This window comes from Rana temporaria, chromosome 12 (assembly GCF_905171775.1).
Source record: "Rana temporaria chromosome 12, aRanTem1.1, whole genome shotgun sequence".
NCBI lineage: Eukaryota > Metazoa > Chordata > Amphibia > Anura > Ranidae > Rana > Rana temporaria.
The window spans coordinates 30,879,298-30,898,955 of NC_053500.1; the positions used below are offsets into that span (position 1 = coordinate 30,879,298).

The 19,658-nt window shown below is 46.3% G+C and overlaps 1 protein-coding gene across 3 annotated transcripts in view; it reads left to right on the plus strand.

The window, feature by feature from the left end:
* The first annotated feature begins 16,099 nt into the window (after positions 1-16,099).
* FAM171A2 (family with sequence similarity 171 member A2) overlaps positions 16,100-19,658 on the plus strand; it is a 62,932-nt gene continuing 59,373 nt past the window's right edge. For 2 of the 3 annotated variants that reach the window (XM_040331416.1, XM_040331419.1), the window contains exon 1: positions 16,100-16,322. In XM_040331416.1, coding sequence (XP_040187350.1) covers positions 16,199-16,322 — 124 coding nt within the window. In that variant the 5' untranslated portion in view covers positions 16,100-16,198. The remainder of the gene's footprint in view (positions 16,323-19,658) is intronic. The other variant, XM_040331417.1, reaches the window with a different exon arrangement.

Here is a 19,658-nt window from a genome sequence, read left to right on the forward strand (position 1 = left end):
AATCGGGCAAAAATCTGTCGTTCAGACAGTTCGTTCGTTTTTCGAACAGTTAATGGGCACAATATCGATAATCTACTGGACGTTTTTGAGCCGAAAAAACGAAGGACAAGTTTGGAAATTTCTGCCGAACGAACAATAAATCGGAAGGGTCACTAAAGGAAAAAAAAATGTTGCCTAAAATTAATGTCTGCAAGGTAGACAGACAGAACAGTGTAATGATTCTGTTAAAAAACGAGTAAATACCTATTAAATTCCTTCATCTATATCACCTCCGGCGTTCTAGTTTCTGTTCTCTCATTCACTTCCTGGTTTGCATCGCTCGTTCATGTAAGAACTACATTTCCCAGTATGCATTGCGGCACGCCCAGTAATTCACACCTCCTTGAAGTCTCTAACACGTAGAGAGCGTCCTGCCACACATATGTAGTTCCCAGGAGGGGGTGAGCACGTCACTGACCACCACAGTAAAGCCTCCCATCATGGTGGTGAGTAACAATCAGACAAGCAGGAAGTGAACAGAACAGAACAGAGAAGAAATAGAGCAACTTCTGAGCAAAAACGAACAATGAGGAAGTGAAAAGAGGAATGTCTGCAGGTAAAGGATGCTTATTATGAAAAAAATGTTTTCCTTTACAACCCCTTTAATGTGTTTCCCGTCCGAACTTTCTGCACTAGGTATATGTAAAAAAAAAAAAAAAAACAATTTTTTTTATTTATGTCCATTGAACGATTTATTGGTCATTACATGATGGCACTATCGTTTGCGCTCACGACCGAACTTTCGTTTTTCGAAAGTTCGTTCGGACGATTTTTCGTGGAGTGTATGGCCAGCATAAGTTGTAGATTTTTTATTATTGACATTTTTATTAAAGCGATTGTAAAGTCAGAAGGTTTTTTATCCTAATGCATTCTGTGCATTAAGATAAAAAGCCTTCTGTGTGCAGCAGCCCCCCTAACACTTACCCTTAGGTCTCTCTGTCCAGCAATGTCTACGAATGTCTCAGCTGTCCAAGATTCTCCCTAATGATTGGCTGAGACACAGCACTGGCACCATTGGCTTCCGCTGTCAAAGTCAACTAGCCAATCAAAAGGAGAGAGGGGGCAGGGCCAGGTCTGGGCTCCGTGTCTGAATGGACACAGGGAGCTGTGACTCGTCTTGGGTGCCCCCATAGCAAGCTGCTTGCTGTAGGGGCACTCAACAGGACGAAGGGGCCAGGATCACAGAAGAGGGTCTCGAGAAGAGGAGGATCTGAGCTGCTCTGTGCAAATCCCCTGTAACAGAGCAGGAAAGTATAACATGTTTGTTATTTTTATAGGAAAAAAAAAACAAGGCTTTACAAGGCTGTTACCAAACCCAGGACCCTGCATTCAATATATCTGGTCACACACAGTGCACAGAACATGGAAATTCAATCATTTTAGTAAATATAAACTTCTAAATACCTTTTCCCATCAGCAGTATATATCAGTCTTGTGACTTCTATTACTGGCTGGTTAAAGCTTGTAGGAGGAGTTTTCATTCTCTTCTGTCTCTCCTATGAGGCTGCAGGACCCCTGACCCTCTGTCTTCTGGACAGTGCTGATTGGCCCTGTGCTGATCACATGCACTCTCCCAAGAAAAAAAAAAAACTCTAGCATTACAAACGAAACTGTGCGTGTGCAGCTTGCCCCAAAGGCTCTGAAGATGGATTGGGGACTGTGGAAGGAGGAATCAGAGAAGACAGGATTAAACAGCCTTTTTACACAATGTGCAGGATTAACACTTTAGGTTCCACAGTGAGTATAACAAGCATGCTTTACTGCATATACAGACTGATTTTACTGTTGTGGGTTTGGTGACACTTTAAATATTTTAGAAAAAAGGATACAAAAACGGTATACATAGCTAGACATGTGCAGGCTGGAATATATCGTTTCGTTTTTTCGTTTTCGTTTGGAAAATAAATTTATTTAGTTACTCCCGAAAATCGTTTTGATTTATTTCGTTTTTCGTTGAAGAATAGCTTTCGTCCGAAAATCCAATAATACTTGGTTTCTGTCGAATGGTCAAAAGAATATTCACCGGAACGTCGACTCTTTGTTGGTTTCTCTCTTATGGTCAAAAAAATATTCGACGAAACGGCGAATCTTTACATCGAATCGTACATTTCCGTTCGAATATTCCGCCTACAAGAATTCTAATGTTGTATGACTAGTAATAATGTCGAATCTATTCTCTATAATGTCGAATCTATTTTCTCATAAATCGAAATCGGACGAAAATGCATTCTAACGAAAACGAATGCACATGTCTATACATAGCTCACATTTTGAAATCCAAGCACACATAGGTGTAGAATATAAGGCAATAACAAGATTAAAGCAGTGGTTCACCCTGCAGAACAACATTTCAGCATAAAATCCAGCATAGTAGCGCGAGCTACAGTATGCCGGTCTTAAATTTTTTATCCCCGTACTCACTGTTATATCGTACATAGACGATTCCGTCTTCCGCGGGGAATGGGCGTTCCTAGCAAGAGGGAGGGTGATTGACGGCCGGCTCTGGCACGTCAAGCTCCCCGAAGACAGCCGGAGTAGGTCTCGGCTCTTCACGGCGCCTGTGCACAGGCTATGCGCAGGCGCCGTGAAGAGCCAAGCCTATTTCGGCTATTTCCGGAGAAGCGTGACGTGCCAGGGCCGGCCGTCAATCACCTTCCCTCTCCATAGGAACGCCCATTCCCCGGAATCTTCTATGTACGATATAACAGTGAGTACGGCGATAAAAAAATACAGACAGGCATATTGTAGCTCGCGCTACTATGCCGAATTTAATGCTAGAGGGAAAAAAAATTATTATTTTTTTTTATATAGGGTGAACCCCCGCTTTAAGTAAGTCACATGAACATCAATAAAAATACACCGACGTAGGCCTCCAGTAACATCAGTTCAGAGTAGGTGGTCATATCTCAACAATTGAAGTGTGCTTACATGTGATAACATATATAATCAATATACACAAAATAGTGCTCATTCCTATAGGTTCCATAAACTACAATAAAGTGCTACTGTACATTCATTACAACACATAATTGGATCACAAAGTGCATACACCATACTGTGATACCACTATCCACGCTAATAAATCACATCAATTATAATCCCATCAACTAAATTAAAGTGCTACAGTACATAAATTGTAAAAAAAAAATATAAAAATAATTTAGAAAGTGCAGTTACATGATTACAATAACCCTATCCAATTATGTGCTACAAAACTGTACAAAAAAGTGTCCATTCAAAAAGTTATATTGCAAAAAGTCCTTATCAATATGCTGTGTGGTTTCCACTCTAATGCCGCGTACACACGATCAAAAAAAACGTGGATTTTTTCTCACCACTTCCGAGTGGACTCTGCTTTATGTAGCTCTGCCCCGATGTAAACTGCCCCCCAAAGAAAAACATTGTTGAAAATTGGTTCTGGCTATGTCAAAAACTGAAGACAGAGGGCAAAGATTGTAGTAGAGATTCCGGAGCATTCGATTGGAAATCAGAATTTTATATTGAGGAAAGTTATATTTAATTATACAGCACTTATCAGTGAAAATTTGAGACAATACACAAAAATAAGCGAACAACTGTTATTAGCTTATTGCCATAAATAATTCAGTGCGGTTTATAAAGCCATAACAAGTTCCACGTTTGAGCAAATCTACTTAGTCACAAATAGGGCTGTTTGACATCAGTCATGAAATTTCACAAATAACTTCATAGAACCTCCCGTCAGGCGCTCTTGTTTTGACCACACATGACAAGCCGCATTTAGTATAATGGGGGAATTTTTCTAGGCTCTCACATGCTTCTCTCCTGTCTTTCATCTCCCCCCCCCTACCCCCCACCCCTCAGGCTGAGACGGTGATTCAGTGGGTGACTCCGGACCGCCAGAAAGACATTCCTGCGTGGTGGATAATCCTGGGAGTATTCGGGGGGCTGCTAATCTTGGCTTTGTTTGTATTTGTCATGTGGAAGGTGAGTTGCAAAATGGCCGCCGTCATGTCAATTGGGTTCCCATAGCAACCACTTAAGAAAAGAAAGATTTATTCTCTTAAACCTAACATATAATTTTCTGATTTTGCAGCTCGGATTCTTCATGAGAAGGCGACCACCGACAGACGAGGGGGAAGAGCTGACTGCGGACAAATAATGGATGACTGCTCTTTTAATTAACGGGTTAATTGTTTTTTTTTTTACTACTTTCCATTAAAACAATAAATACGTAGAACGTTAAAGAGCATTTCTCATGTTTATTCTTTCAAAAGTTAGTTGAGAGCTTTGCATTCTTTAAACAAGGCCTCACATTTCAGTTGCCCAAAGGAAACTGTAACATTCCAGCTGTCATTTTTCACTGTGGATTAAGAAGTGAGACATCTGATTGGTTCACGTGCATTTTTTTTTTTTGCGTGCAGGTAATAGAGCAAATGTCTCAAATGAACATGTGATCAGGCTATGGGCATTCAAGTATTTACACATTATTAATACCCATTGCATGAGCTTTAAAACAATCCCTCAATGACCTCTGTGGCTGACGACACTCTGGAGCAATTAATTTTCAAATTCAACAGCAGATGCAGTGACGTCCTTCAAGTTGTTCCCTCAGTAGCTAGCTCAGTAAAAGGAAACCGCTCCAAAGTGAGGGAATCCTTCATTGTCACCAGAACTAGTTTCCCTGTTGGAAGATCTCCCCTCTATTACTTTTCTGGGGATAACCGAAAATGTGGGATTGTCTTAATAATGGTAAACAGGACAAATAAAGGGTGAATCTCTCTAAGGCCCCTTTCTGACGTACGGACGAACGGTCAGTTTATTACAAGTCCGTTTACGGACTTGTAATGGTTCCCTATGGGATTGCAGACGTTAGCGGCTGATGCATCCGCTAACGTCCGCAACCATCCGCGTCCGCAAAGATCCGCTTTTGCGGACGGAAGAAAACCCTATTTTTCTTCCGTCCGCGGAACGGATTGGATGAATACGGACACAAGGTCCGTATTCATCCGATTCCCCAAAGGGGAGAGCGGAGGAGAGACAGGGCGGTCTCTGCACTGTGTGCGGGGACCGCCATGTCCGCCGACAGCTCAGCGGGGATCCCCACTGAGCCGACGGACACACACGGATCGGATCAATTACGGATCCGCTCCATGTGAAAGAGGCCTTATACTGCCGACCAGGCTTTTTTTCTGGCACGTTTTGTGAAATCAGTATTTTTTTGCCAGAAAATTACTTAGAATTATAATTTATTCCCTATAATTACTTATAGGGAATAAAATGTCGATGTTGCAATTTTTTTATGTCACTTGGTATTTGTGCAGCGATTTTGCAAACGCAATTTGTTTGGAAAGAATACACTTTAATAAATTAAAAAAAAACACAATATTTACCCCAATTTTGTTGTATAATCTGAAAGATGATGTTACAAGTAAATAGATACCTAACATGTCACGCTTTAAAATTGTGCACACTCGAATTACGACAAACTACAGTACTTAAAGATCTCTATGTTTAAATATGTTTTTTTCTTTTTAAGCTTAATGGGCTAGTGTGCACAGGGCTGTCTTAATGAGAGGGCACACCTGGGCACTGTCCAGGGGCCCCAGCTGCATGGGGGCCCCTGCACTTTCCCCAAAGCAGGGTGTAGAGGGGTCAGAGTGCTGGGGGGATATCTAGGGTGTAGAGGGGTCAGAGTGCTGGGGGGATATCTGGGGTGTAGAGGGGTGTAACGGACCTATGAACTATTCTGCCTACAAAGAACTGCATGACTTGTTACAATTGGATTTACCACATTATATTCTGAGGTCAAAGGGTTAATTGTAGAAGGAACTCTTCCACTGCTAAATGCTAATTGACGCTCTGTTGTGTATTACCAGTTAACAGCCTCCTGCCAGGTGTATGCTAACGTGATCATCTGTGAGTGTGTATTGTTCTAAAGGTTAATTGAATTCTATTGAGAAAGGAATGTGCCTGGCCAGGTCATTTTAAGTGGATCTCGGTGCCGGAACGTCTAGAGACTGATTGATTCAAGGAGATGTCATTATTTCAAAGTATCTGTGTGAAGGGGGGGCGGAGATTGTCATTGTTCCTGTAACAGTTGTAAGCACATATAAGCTAGGTGAAATGTCCCATTAAAACAGTCTTGTTTGACCCTTCAAACGCAGCCTTGTCTCGTTCTTGAAGGGGGACTCTCTCTCTCTCTCTGGATCTTGGGGATGGAATGATACCGGTTTTACTTGCATATCGCACTTTGCCAGGGAAAAGGACTTCTCCAACGGCTGATACCCTCTCATTAGCCCGGGTAGCCGTTACAAGGGGTCAGAGTGCTGGGGGGATATCTGGGGTGTAGAGGGGTTAGAGTGCAGGGGGGATATCTGGGGTGTAGAGGGGTCAGAGTGCTGGGGGGATATCTGGTCTGTTTACCTGCGTTGTCTCCATTGTGGGGGCCCCAGAGCATTACTTTGCCCAGGGGCTCATGATGCTATTAAGACGGCCCTGAGTGTGCATTATTGCCTCGATTTACATTCCTCTGCCGTTTTCAGCAGCTACCTTATATGGTAACCGTGGCTGGGGGATATTAGTCTTGCGCCAACACAACTGGTAATAGACAGACTTCGTATGTAGTGACCCTATGGGGAAGGAAAGTACAGTTTGACTGGGTGAATGGTTAAGCACTAAAACTGGGAGAAATTCATTGGTGGAAGAAACAAATGGCGTTCTCCAGATATAAAAAGGCACAAGGGCGTTGGGTGTAGGCTTGGGGTTGGGGGAATACAAAAATAATATATTTGCATGTAAATTGGTATTGACACTGTAATGTCATATGGACTTATGATTTAATATGTTTTGTACTAGTATTGTTTCATATGATCAAATACACTGAAAATATGTATTATGTGAGTAATTGCCTAAATAAAAAAGTTTTGATACAAAAAAAAAAAAAGATCTCTATAGGCATTGCTTTCAATGCTTTTACAGGTTTAGAGTTACAGAAAAGGTCTAGCGCTAGAATTTTATCTCTCGCTCTAACATTCGCGAATACCGCTTACATATGCGTGCGTGACTTATGTATGTGTTCACTTCTGCGCAGGAGCACAGAGGGATAGAGGCGCTTTAAAAAATAAATAAAAAATCGTATTTATTTTACTTTTTATTTTTACACTGTCCTATAATTTTTATGTATAGGGCATACCGTGGATGGTGAAGAATCGGAAAACTTCAGTGGGTACCAAGCCAGGGCAGGAGCGGATCCAGGGAGGGGGGGGGGGCAACATGGCGATTGCTACCCTCCCCCGAGATATGAGTGTCACAGTATGCGGGCGGTGTGGTGGGTGAGCCGGCGGGTGGCTCGGCGTACAAGTGAATGTGTGGGCGGCGCGGTGGGTATGCCGCCGATCTTCCCGTCCGCTCGCACACTCGCAGAGTCACACTGTCTGTGCGAGCGGATGCAGCTGGGCGGCTCGGCGGGCGGGTATGAGAGCGGACTGGCAGCTGCCAGCTAGAAGGCTCGGTGGGTGGACTGGCCAATCAGCGGGTGGCGGAGCAGAGAGATGACATCATCTCTCACCGCCTGGCGCCCGCCCTGCATCCCAGAAGTTCCGCCCTCACTCACTGTGCAGGCAGCAGAGAGATTACATCATCTCTCTGCTGCCTGACTCTGGAACACTGGAAGTGACAATCCCCATTCCCCACCTTAGTAGGAAAGTGACAATCTGCAACTTGTGGCAGGTGATGTGGCATGTGGACAATCCGCAATGTGTGGCAGGTGACGTGGTAAGTGACAATCCGCAACTTGTGGCAGGTGACGTAGCAAGTCAACAATCCGCAATGTGTGGTAGGTGACGTGGTAAGTGACAATCCGCAATGTGTGGCAAGTGGACAATCCGCAATGTGTGGCAGGTGACGTGGCAAGAGGACAATCCGCAATGTGTGGCAGGTGACGTGGTAAGTGACAATCCGCAACTTGTGGCAGGTGACGTGGCAAGTGACACATCCCTACACATGCAGCTGTGGCGTCTTGCTGGATGCCTTTCCCTGCATGGCTGTCCTCCTGTTGAAGTCTCGCAGTCTGCCAATTATTCTTGCAACTACCCAAGGGTGTCCTGGCCTTAACCCTCTCTCTCAAAGTTCTATTAAGAGAAATAACATCTCTTTTGCATTCAAAAAGTGTCTGGCGCCTCACAACCCACCATATACAGAAGGATGTCAGCTATCTCTGGCCCTGGAGGTTCTCGCTAGACCAAAGGAGGCCTGGGACCATGCTACACTTGTTCTGAAGGGCTTAGGTTATTTATATATTGCATTTTCACAGCTATTGGCACAGCTCAACAAATAACCGCTTCAATGGTGTTAAAGTGACACTTTTAACACCTTCTAAAGTCAGTACTGAAGGCAGCAAAACGGGAATGAGCTATATTCCTGGCAGGCAATAAATCAAGCCAGCAGTACTGCAATCATAGAGCACTCATTCCTTGGGCTATATGCAGGGTCAGTCATAGTTAATATTGGGCACTGTAGAGTCATTGTTCTGTTTCAAATGCGCCAAGAATGCCAAAGGCCCAGCCTGTCCAGACAGCATGGTCACCTGCTGACCTGGCACCATCCACAGGCAGCTTAACTCTTTAATAAGACATAGAAGGTGAATCCAACACAAATTGTCCTCACATAAGTGCAGAACAGAGGATGTGTTTCTAAGTGTAAGAAGACAAAGACTTTCCTAAGCTCTGTCTCTTCAAAGAACTAACACTGACCGAGGTAACATGGAAGAAAGGGAGGGTCTATCTCAGTGGCGGCTGGTGCTCAAAATTTTTGGGGGGGCGCAAACGTAAAAAAATAAAAAAATTGCAGCCTCACTGTGCCCGTCAATTGTCACCACTGTGCCATGCCATCAAACGCAGCCACTGTGCCATCAATTATCACCACTGTGCCATGCCATCAAACACAGCCGCTGTGCCATGCCATCAAACGCAGCCGCTGTGCCATGCCATCAAACGCAGTCACTGTGCCATGCCATCAAACGCAGTCACTGTGCCATGCCATCAAACGCAGTCGCTGTGCCATGCCAAACGCAGTCACTGTGCCATGCCATCAAACGCAGTCACTGTGCCATTCCATCAAACGCAGCCACTGTGTCCCTCAATTGTCGCCACTGTGCCAATTGTCACCACTATGCCCCTCAATTGTCGCCACTGTGTCAATTGTCACCACTGTGCCCTTGAATTGTTGCCACTGTGCCCATTGTCACTACTGTGCCCATTGATGCCACTGTGCCCATTGTTGTCACTGTGCCCTTTAATTGTTGCTACTGTGCCCATTGATGCCACTGTGCCCATTGTCGCTGATGTGCCCTGTAAAATGCACTTACCTTAATCCTTCGACGTCCCTCGATGTCTTCTTCTCCCGCCTTGGTGACGCTTCAGCCAATCAGGTTACCGATAACCAGAATAGGCGAACCTGATTGGCTGAGACAGCCATCAGTCTTATCCAAGGAACGCACCCCATACGTTCCCTGGATAAGACATCCGGGAGGACGAGGGCTGTACACGGAAAGCCTATCAGAGCCGCTGGCTCCGATAGGCACTTCCGCACAGCCAACCAGCTGCCGTTATTCAGGTGGTCGGCGCTCAATGTCCGGCCACCTTGAATAAGACCAGCGGCAGCTGTGCTGGCAATAATAACATACATTCATGCAATGCATGAATGCATGTTTTTATCAGTGGCGGTGCGGAGCCAGAGGGGGCGGCGCTCCAGCTCTCCCTCTATGGACGGACCGCCACTGGTCTATCTAGGACTGAACTAACTAGCACTAAACAGCAGAGGAGGTGTCACTGTCAGAATTTCAGCTGGTTCTTGTGAATTGGTCAAAATTCTTACCATGGTGGTCCTGCTGTCACCCCCCACCCACCTCAACAAACTTAGAAAAAAAAAAAAAAAAAACAGCAGGAAAAAAAGGTTCTATTTCTATTACCAGGTTTCAGCACTGCGGACAGGACTGGGCTGTGTGGCAGAGATCTGTAAATCTCAGGACTGGATGGACAGAAATACAAATCCTTTTGAAGGTAAAGCAGCTCTCTTCTCGTTATGATGTATTTAACTGCTTGATCGAAGTCCGACTAGAAGGCTTCATTTCCATGGACGTTTTTACAGCCACTTTTTTTAGCCTTTTTTTACAGCTTAAAAACGCCTGTCCATGCTTTTTTTATTTATTTATTTTTTTGAGCTGGAGCTCAAAAACGCTGCGGTAGCGTTTTTGCGCGTTTTTGAGCGTTTTTTAACGTCTGGCGTTTTTACAGCTCTAACACTGGAGCTTCAGAACGCACTGGTCCTGAGTTTTTTTTTTGCAGCTTTAAAACGGCTCAGCCATCTACAGCTCAAAAACGCCATGGTGGGCATGAGGCCATAGACTAACATGGAGAGCTGTTTTTAAGCTTCAAAAAACGTTTAGAAAAGTGGCTGTAAAAACGTCCATGGAAATGAAGCCTAAAGCAGAAACAAGGGCACATTAACCACTTAAGCCCCGGACCAATATGCTGGCTAAAGACCCAAGGTGTTTTTACAGTTCGGGACTGCGTCGCTTTAACAGACAATTGCGCGGTCGTGCGACGTGGCTCCCAAACAAAATTGGCGTCCTTTTTTCCCCACAAATAGAGCTTTCTTTTGGTGGTATTTGATCACATCTGCGGTTTTTAGTTTTTGCGCTATAAACAAAACTAGAGCGACCATTTTGAAAAAAAATCAATATTTTTTACTTTTTGCTATAATAAATATCCCCCAAAAACATATATAATTATTTTTTTTTCCTCAGTTTAGGCCGATACGTATTCTTCTACCTATTTTTGGTAAAAAAAATCGCAATAATCGTTTATCGGTTGGTTTGCGCAAAATTTATAGCGTTTACAAAATAGGGGATAGTTTTATTACATTTTTATTTTTTTTATTTTTTTTACTACTAATGGCGGCGATCAGCGATTTTTTTCGTGACTGCGACATTATGGCGGACACTTCAGACAATTTTGACACATTTTTGGGACCATTGTCATTTTCACAGCAAAAAATGCATTTAAATTGCATTGTTTATTGTAAAAATGACAGTTGCAGTTTGGGAGTTAAACACAGGGGGCGCTGTAACATTTAGGGATCACCTAGTGTGTGTTTACTAGTGTAGGGGGGTGTGGCTGTAGGTGTGACGTCATCGATCGTGTCTCCCCTATAAAGGGGATGACGCGATCGATACGCCGCCACAGTGAAGCACGGGGGAAGCCGTGTTTACACACGGCTCTCCCCGTTCCTCAGCTCCGGGGACCGATCGCCGCACTCGAGCGGCGATCGGGTCCGTGGGACCCGAGTTTAACTCGGGCGCGCGCCCGCGACCCACGGCTGGGTACAAGTACAGGACGTATATATACGTGCTTGTGCCCAGCCGTGCCATTCTGCCGACGTATATGTGCAGGAGGCGGTCCTTAAGTGGTTAAATGGTCCAAAAAAAGACAACATAACAAAACCAGCTTTGGCTACAATATTCAGCTTCGATCAATTCCCCCAATTTTTTTTTTTCACAAAATAGTCACAGTCTGGTCAGCATGAATCATTCAACCCTATTCCTCTGAGCCCAGGTTGTCACTGAGCCTCCTCCCCCACTCTTGTGACTGGACAGTGAAAGGAGAAGTAGCACTGTGATGAGTTTAACTTTCTGTCACTCTGCTTTCCCCTCCTCTCCACATTCTTCATGTCAGCACATTAAATAATTGTTTTCTTTTGTGTGCAGCTGCCGCCCCAGCACCCCCTAATACTTATCTGAATTCCATCTCTGTCCAGCGATGTCCACTTTTGCCTTGTCAGTCCAGGACTCTCCCTCCTGATTGGATGCCACTGCTGTCAATCAAAATCTGTTAGCCAATCAGGAGAGAGGGGCAGAGCCAAAACACAGCTCTGTGTCTGAATACATACACAGAGCTGCAGCTCGTCTCGGGGGCACCCATAGCAAGCTGCTTGCTGTGGGGGCACTCAACAGGAGGGAGGAGCCAGGAGCTCCAGCCAGGGACCAGAGAAGAGGAGGATCTGGGCTGCTCCGTGCAAAACCACTGCACAAGACAGGTAAGTATAACATGTTTGTTATTTTAATAAAAAAAAAATAGACTTTTCAATCATTTTAACACTGCTTATACTTCAGCTTCAATACAGAGATTTACCCCTTCAGCAGTTTTTTGCCACAGTTTGATTTCCCTCATCATTGAACCCATTCCCTCTTAGCCCAGATCATCCTGGACCCACCTCAGCCTGTGATTGGACAGTGAAAATGAACACAGCACAGTGATTGGCTCATCTCTCTGTCACTCTGCTTTCTCTTCCTATCAGCATGCTTCTTCTCAGCACATGAACTAATTGGCTCCTTGTGCTGCTTCTTCTTCTCACACTCCCTGCTGTACAGAACCTGCAATACAGTTTGACACGGGGTCGAATTCAGATGCTTGTATTTAAAAATATACATTTCTGTCATTTATATCTGCTTTGTGTTCAGCTTTAAACAACCAGCTGTTCTATCTTCCTTGCTTTACAACCTTTCTTTTTTGCCTAAGTGGAACTAAACCCTCATATGCTTTACAACCTGTGGCCCTCCAGCTGTTGCGAAACTACAAGTCCCATCATGCCTCTGCCTTTGGGAGTCATGCTTGAAACTATCAGTGGCTTGCAATGCCTCATGGGACTTGTAGTTCCGCAACTGCTGGAGTGCACCCATGCTTTACACTACAGCATGGGTGATCAACCTGTGGCCCCCCAGCAATTGCGGAACTACAAGTCCCATCAAACCTCTGCCTTTGGGAGTCATGCTTGAATCTATCAGTGGCTTGCAATGCCTCATGGGACTTGTAGTTCTGTAACTGCTGGAGTGCACCCATGCTTTACACTACAGCATGGGTGATCAACCTGTGGCCCCCCAGCAATTGCGGAACTACAAGTCCCATCATGCCTCTGCCTTTGGGAGTCATGCTTGACACTATCAGTAGCTTGCAATGCCTCATGGGACTTGTAGTTCGGCAACAGCTGGAGAGCCACAGGTTGCGCACCCATGCTTTAAAGCCAAGGAAGCTGCCATCTTAGCCTCTGCTTGATCTGTGATCAGTTATACAACCAGCCATTGGATGGCTTAACAGTTGAGGGCACAAGCAACTGTGACAGTTACAATTCACAGCAAGCCTTGAGTGTAACTGTTTTGGGTTCACTCCAGTGCAGCGCTACTTCAGCGCGACTTTAAAGCCGCCATCATACTATTTCATGTGCGGCTTGCAGACATCTGTGCAACTTTATTTAACAGATGTCAATGCAAGTCGCACTGAAATTGCACAAAAAAAAATAAAAGTAGCGCAAGAACCATTTCTCTATTGCCAGAAATGGGGTGCGACTTGTCATGCGACTTTGAACTGTCAAGTTGCATGACAAGTCGCACTGGTGTGAACCAGGGTTTAGAGCGTAACTAAAGTCCTTAGTCCAATGCCCGCAACGTTCCTTGCCAGCATATATATTCATAAGTACTCTCTTTTGGGCGCATTTATAGCCAGATTCAGTAAGACCTGCCTAACGTTAGGCAGGCGTAGCGTATCTCATATACGATACGCCGCCGTGAGTCAGAGAGGCAAGTGCTGTATTCACAAAGCACTTGCGTCCTAAGTTACGGCGGCGTAGCGTAAATGGACCGGCGTAAGCCCGCCTAATTCAAATTGTGTTGAGGTGGGCGTGTTTTTTGTAAATAAACCATGACCCCATGTAAATGACGTTTTGAACGAACGGCGCATGCGCCGTCCGTGGACGTATCCCAGTGCGCATGCGTCGGATAGAATGCCTAAGATACGTCGAACACTGCCTACTACGTGAACGTAACTTACGCACAGCCCTATTCGCGTACGACTTACGCAAACGACGTAAAAAGATATGCTTGTTCCGACGTCCATACTTTGCATGGGCTGCGCCACCTAGGGAGCAGCTTTATCTTTACGCCGGCGTATGTCTTCCGTAAACGGCATAACTAATTGCGACGGGCGTACGTACGTTCGTGAATCGGCGTATCTTGCTCATTTGCATATTCAATGCGGAAAACTACGGAAGCGCCACCTAGCGGCCAGCGTAAATATGCACCCTAAGATACGACGGCGTAGGAGACTTACGCCGCTCGTATCTTAGCCTAATTTAAGCGTATCTGGTTTCCAGAATACGCTTAAATTTACGACGGCGTAGATTCAGAGTTACGACGGCGTATCTACTGATACGCCGGCGTAAACCTCTCTGAATCCAGCTATTAGTGAGTAAAATCTGCAGGTCTATGCACGTAAAAACTTGTGTCCTACTCTTTTTTGCGTGCGACTAAACGCAGCACTCATTTTCCTATGCAGACGCAGCGCATGCATGGGCTCATTGATGCATTTAGATGCGTACCAAACTATCTGCTGTGCGTATCTAAACGCAGCTTGCCGCATGAATGAGCCCATAGACCAGGGGTAGGCAACCTGGGGGCCCTCCAGCTGTTGCAGAACTACAAGTCCCATCATGCCTCTGGGAATAATTGTAACTGCCAGCCTTGCAATGCATCATGGGAAATGTAGTTCCACGACAGCCGGAGGGCCCCAGGTTGCCTACCCCTGACATAGACGCAGTTGTGTGTATGGGTTCATTGATTACTATAGACGTGTACAAAAGTATGCGCCGTGCGCATCAAAATTAAACGTTTGAATGAGCGCTAACGCCGGGCTAAAGTCCGTTGCGTTTAAATGCATTTACACATTCTTAGATGCATTTGATCGCGTTTTTACACGTTTGCGCGCGTAGATGCAGTAAAAAAACAATGGGGTAGATTCAGCAAGCAATTACGCCTGCGTATCCATAGATACGCCGCGTAATTGCTAAGTAGCGCCGGCGTATTTACTTTCTGTATTCAGAAAGCTAGATACGCCGACTGTAGCCTAAGATACAACTGGCATAAATCTCTTATGCCATCGTATCTTAGGGTGCATTCTGACGCTGGCCGCTAGGTGGCGCACCGTAGTTGTCAGTGTAGAGTATGCAAATTGCATACTAACGCCGATTCACAAACGTACGCATGGCCGGGGCTCGTTTTTTACGTCGTTTGCGTATGTCGTTTTCGCCGTAAAGCTGCTCCTGCTATTAGGAGGCGCAAGGCAATGGTAAGTATGGACATCGTTCCCGCGTCGCGATTTTCAAAATTTGCGTCGTTTGCGTAACTCGTTCGTGAATGCCGCTGGACGCCATTTACGTTCAGGTCGAAGCCAATGACGTCCTTGCGACGTCATTTATCGCAATGCACGTCGGGAAATTTTCCCGACGGAGCATGCGCAGTACGTTCGGCGCGGGAACGCGCCTAATTTAAATGATCCATTACCCCTACGGGATCATTTAAATTACGCGCGCTTACGCCGGCCCCTTTTATGAAACGCCGCCGCAAATTACAGAGCAAATGCTTCGTAAATGCAGCGTTGCTCAAGTAATTTACGGAGGCGTAGCGTAAAAACGATACGCTGCGCCGCCGTATCAGTGCGCGCCCCTACCTGAATCTGGGCCAATCTGTGTATTTATTTATTTTTACGCTGTTAAACGCCGCGATATAACGGCCCCCAAACGCACCCGTCTGAATGACCCAATTTGTTTTAATGATGCTGCATGCAATCCGTACGCAGCGTCTTTTACGCCCCGTGTGAACGCGGTCTAAAATGTGTTTTCTTGCAGAACGGGCATAGCGCGTCTCTTGCACAACAAAGAGCCTTCTCCGCTCGCCTTTTTTCTTTTTTTAGTTCCACTTTAGCCGCCGTAGTTGCTCTTCCATGACCTGCCAGGGGTCCTGCAGCTTATAGGACAAGCGCCAGTGCCATGAGGGAGGGGGCAGTGCCATCATTGGCAGAGCCAGACATCCCCTTGTATCTAGGAGCTTGCATTGCATGCTCACCTGGGTCTCTCCTGCACTTCCCAGTTGCTTCCAGCAGGTGTCGCTGGCTGGCTATGGGAATTGAATAGGGGGGAGGTGTGGCAGGCCAGAGACAGAAAGACATAAGGAAGGAGGGAGGGAAGGAAAGGAAGGGGGGGAGAGGAGAGCCAGGAGAGGAGAGCCAGGAGCCTGAGCTTGTCTGTGGCTGGAGAGGAGCAGGAAGAATGGAGGGGTGACCATTAGGGGAGCATGGGGCGAGCTGTGCAGGCAGGGATGCCTGCTGGGGGGCTGCGCTGGCCCGGCCTGGTCCTGATGGTGATGTTCTGCATCTGTTGCCATGGCAAATCTCTAGGAGAGCCCCCGATGCCTCAGGGTAAGTCTATGGGATGTGAAGACAATGGGAAGGGTGGCACTGTGGGGGGGTCAGAGGATGAGCGAGGAGACGTCACCCATGCCTGCCATCCTAGAGGGGGCATATCACAGGGGGGGGCTCTATTGTCTTCATATTATTATTTTTTTGGGGGGGTCCCTTAAGTCATTCATGGATTTGTTGGCTGATAGCAGACGGGGGGGGGCACCTGATCTTTGATTGGTGGAGATTTATCGGGGGGGTTCATTCATTTTTTGGGATGGGGGGGTGCGTCCGTTTTGGCGGATGACCGTAGTGGATGGGAGGAGAAGGAGGGGGAGGTAAATCCAGCCTGTGATGTAATGGGTGGGGATGGATTTGGGGGGGGGGGGGGTGTGTACGACTCCATCTGCCGTTATCCATTTATTTATTTATTTTATTATTATTATTTTTTTCACCTGGCGACAGTAAAGTGAGATCTGATTGGTCCCTGTGGGGGGGGGGTTACAGCGCTTCCCTGGCGTCTGCTATTTGTTGACAATTACGACTGCTTAGCGTTTTTTTTTAAGTGACATAATTGGGTTAGGGGTGGCGGCAGGTGAAGGGTTAAGTGTTTAGATGTCATGTGACCCCGTAGGGGTCCCTTAAGTCATTCATGGATTGGTGGGCTGATAGCAGACGGGGGAGCACCTGATCTTTGATTGGTGGAGATTTATCGGGGGGGTTCATTCATTTTTTGGGATGGGGGGGTGCGTCCGTTTTGGCGGATGACCGTAGTGGATGGGAGGAGAAGGAGGGGGAGGTAAATCTAGTGGCGGCAGGTGAAGGGTTAAGTGTTTAGATGTCATGTGACCTCGTGGGGGGGCTTAAAAAAAAACAAGGATGGGGGGGGGGGGTTTAGGGGAATGTCGCCGCGCGTGTGTGTGCGGTCACTCCGGGGAATACGGATAATGAGTGTCCCCGTCAGCTGTCCTCAGTCCCAGCTGTCCCCCCCCCCCCCCCCGCATGTCTGTCTCCAGGCCGAGACAGAGAAATCGCCAAACAGACGCCGAGCTGTTGCCCGTAGCAACAAAGCAGGTTCCTAGTTGGCTTCCAAAGATGAAATTTGATTGGCCGTTTTGCAAGAGACGCTTTCTGTTCAGTAGCCTCGAGAAGTAACGTATTGCAGCTGGTCGACGGTCATCTGTTTAGTGAGGATAAATGTGGCCATACACTATGCAATCTGATTGTACCGTCTCTTTACAGCTGGCCATGCACTAGACCAGTGATGGTGAACCTTGACACCCCAGATGTTTTGGAACTACATTTCCCATGATGCTCCACGACACTGCAGAGTGCATGAGCATCATGGGAAATGTAGTTCCAAAACATCTGAGGTGCCAAGGTTTCCCATCACTGCACTATACAATCTGATTGTGCTGTCTCTTTACAGCTGCCCATACACTATACAATCTGATTGTACGCTGTCTGTACAGTTTTCCTTTAGAGCTATGTAATATGAAGGCAATCCTAAACATCTACAGCATTTGATTACAAAATTGGACAGGCTCTATCACTATGTTGTACGCATACATTCTAACATTTTCATATTCGATTTCCTATAGATTTACCGTCAACTATATAGTACAAGGGCCGGCCTGATTGCATACAAATTGAAAGGGCCAGATTCTCGTAGAATGGCGTATCTTAGCGGCAGCGTAACGTATCCGATTTACGTTACGCCGCAAGTTTTTCAGGCAAGTGCTTTATTCACAAAGCACTTGCCTGTAAAGTTGCGGCGGCGTAGCGTAAATCACGCGGCGTAATTCAAATTCGGCGGGTAGGGGGCGTGTATCATTTAAATGAAGCGCGTCCCCGCGCCGAACGAACTGCGCATGCCAGCGTGCATTGCTCCAAATGACGTCGCAAGGACGTCATTGGTTTCGACGTGAACGTAAATGACGTCCAGCCCCATTCACGGACGAATTACGCAAACGACGTAACTTTTTTAAATTTCGACGCGGGAACGACGGCCATACTTAACATTGGCTGCGCCTCATAGACCCAGGGGCAACTTTACGCCGGGAAAATCCTAACATAAACGTCGTAACTTTACTGCGTCGGACGCCCGTACGTTCGGGAATTCGCATATCTAGCTAATTTGCATACTCAACGCGGATTTCGACGGAAGCGCCACCTAGCGGGCCAAAAAAAATTAAATGCAGTTAAGATCCGACAGCGTAAGAGACTTACGCCTGTCGGATCTAATGGATATCTATGCGTAACTGAATCAGTCGCATAGATACGACGGCGCAACTCAGAGATATTTACTTATGAAATGAACAGACAGCAGCTTCAGTTGCCCACAGTTAAAATGGCTGCAGCCAGACTCGGTGGAGGGAGATTTCTGCAGCAAATTTGGCAAGTACAGAAAATCACAGTATATAGAAAATAATATGCAAAGTGGTTGGAGGGAAGCTTCAGAATGGCAAAGATGTTTTTATTACAAATTATGTGAGCAGACTGCAGTTCCTCTTTATGCCCCTTTCACACTTATACGACTTGTACCACGATTTGGGACTGCAAAGTAGCATGACAAGTCGTTTCCCATGATTTTCAATGACAACCATTCATAATAGTACGACTTCAAAGTAGTCCCTGCACTACTTTGGTCCCATTTTGATGCCACTTACACAGGCATTCCGTTGGATGCCCCACAGATGATCAATAGGGTCTGGAGACATGCTTGGCCAGTCCATCACCTTCACCCTCAGCTTCTTTAGCAAGGCAGTAGTTATCTTGGAGGGTCATTATCATGTTGGAATACCACCCTGCGGCTCAGTCTCCGAAGAGAGGGGATCATGCTCAGCTTCAGTATGTCACAGTACATGTTGGCATTCATGGTTCCCTCAATGATCTGTAGCTCCCCAGTGCCGGCAGCACTCATGCAGCCCCAGACCACGACACTCCCACCACCATGCTTTACTGTAGGCAACACACACTTGTCTTTGTACTCCTCACCTGGAGAGCAATAACACCAAATGTAACACACCTGCTCCCCATTCACACCTGAGACCTTGTAACACTAACAAGTCACATGACACCCGGGAGGGAAAATGGCTAATTGGGCCCAATTTGGACATTTTCAATTAGGGGTGTACTCACTTTTGTTGCCAGTGCTTTAGACATTAACTACTTAAGGACCGCCTAATGCCGATATACGTCGGCAGAATCACGTACCTGTACGTGATTGTTTAATGCCCAGCCGTGGGTCCGAAGCTCCGTGACTGCGGTCGCGGGACCCAATCGCTGCCGGAGTCCCGCGATAGGTCCCTGGAGCTGAAGAACGGGGAGAGCTGTGTGTAAACACGGCTTCCCCGT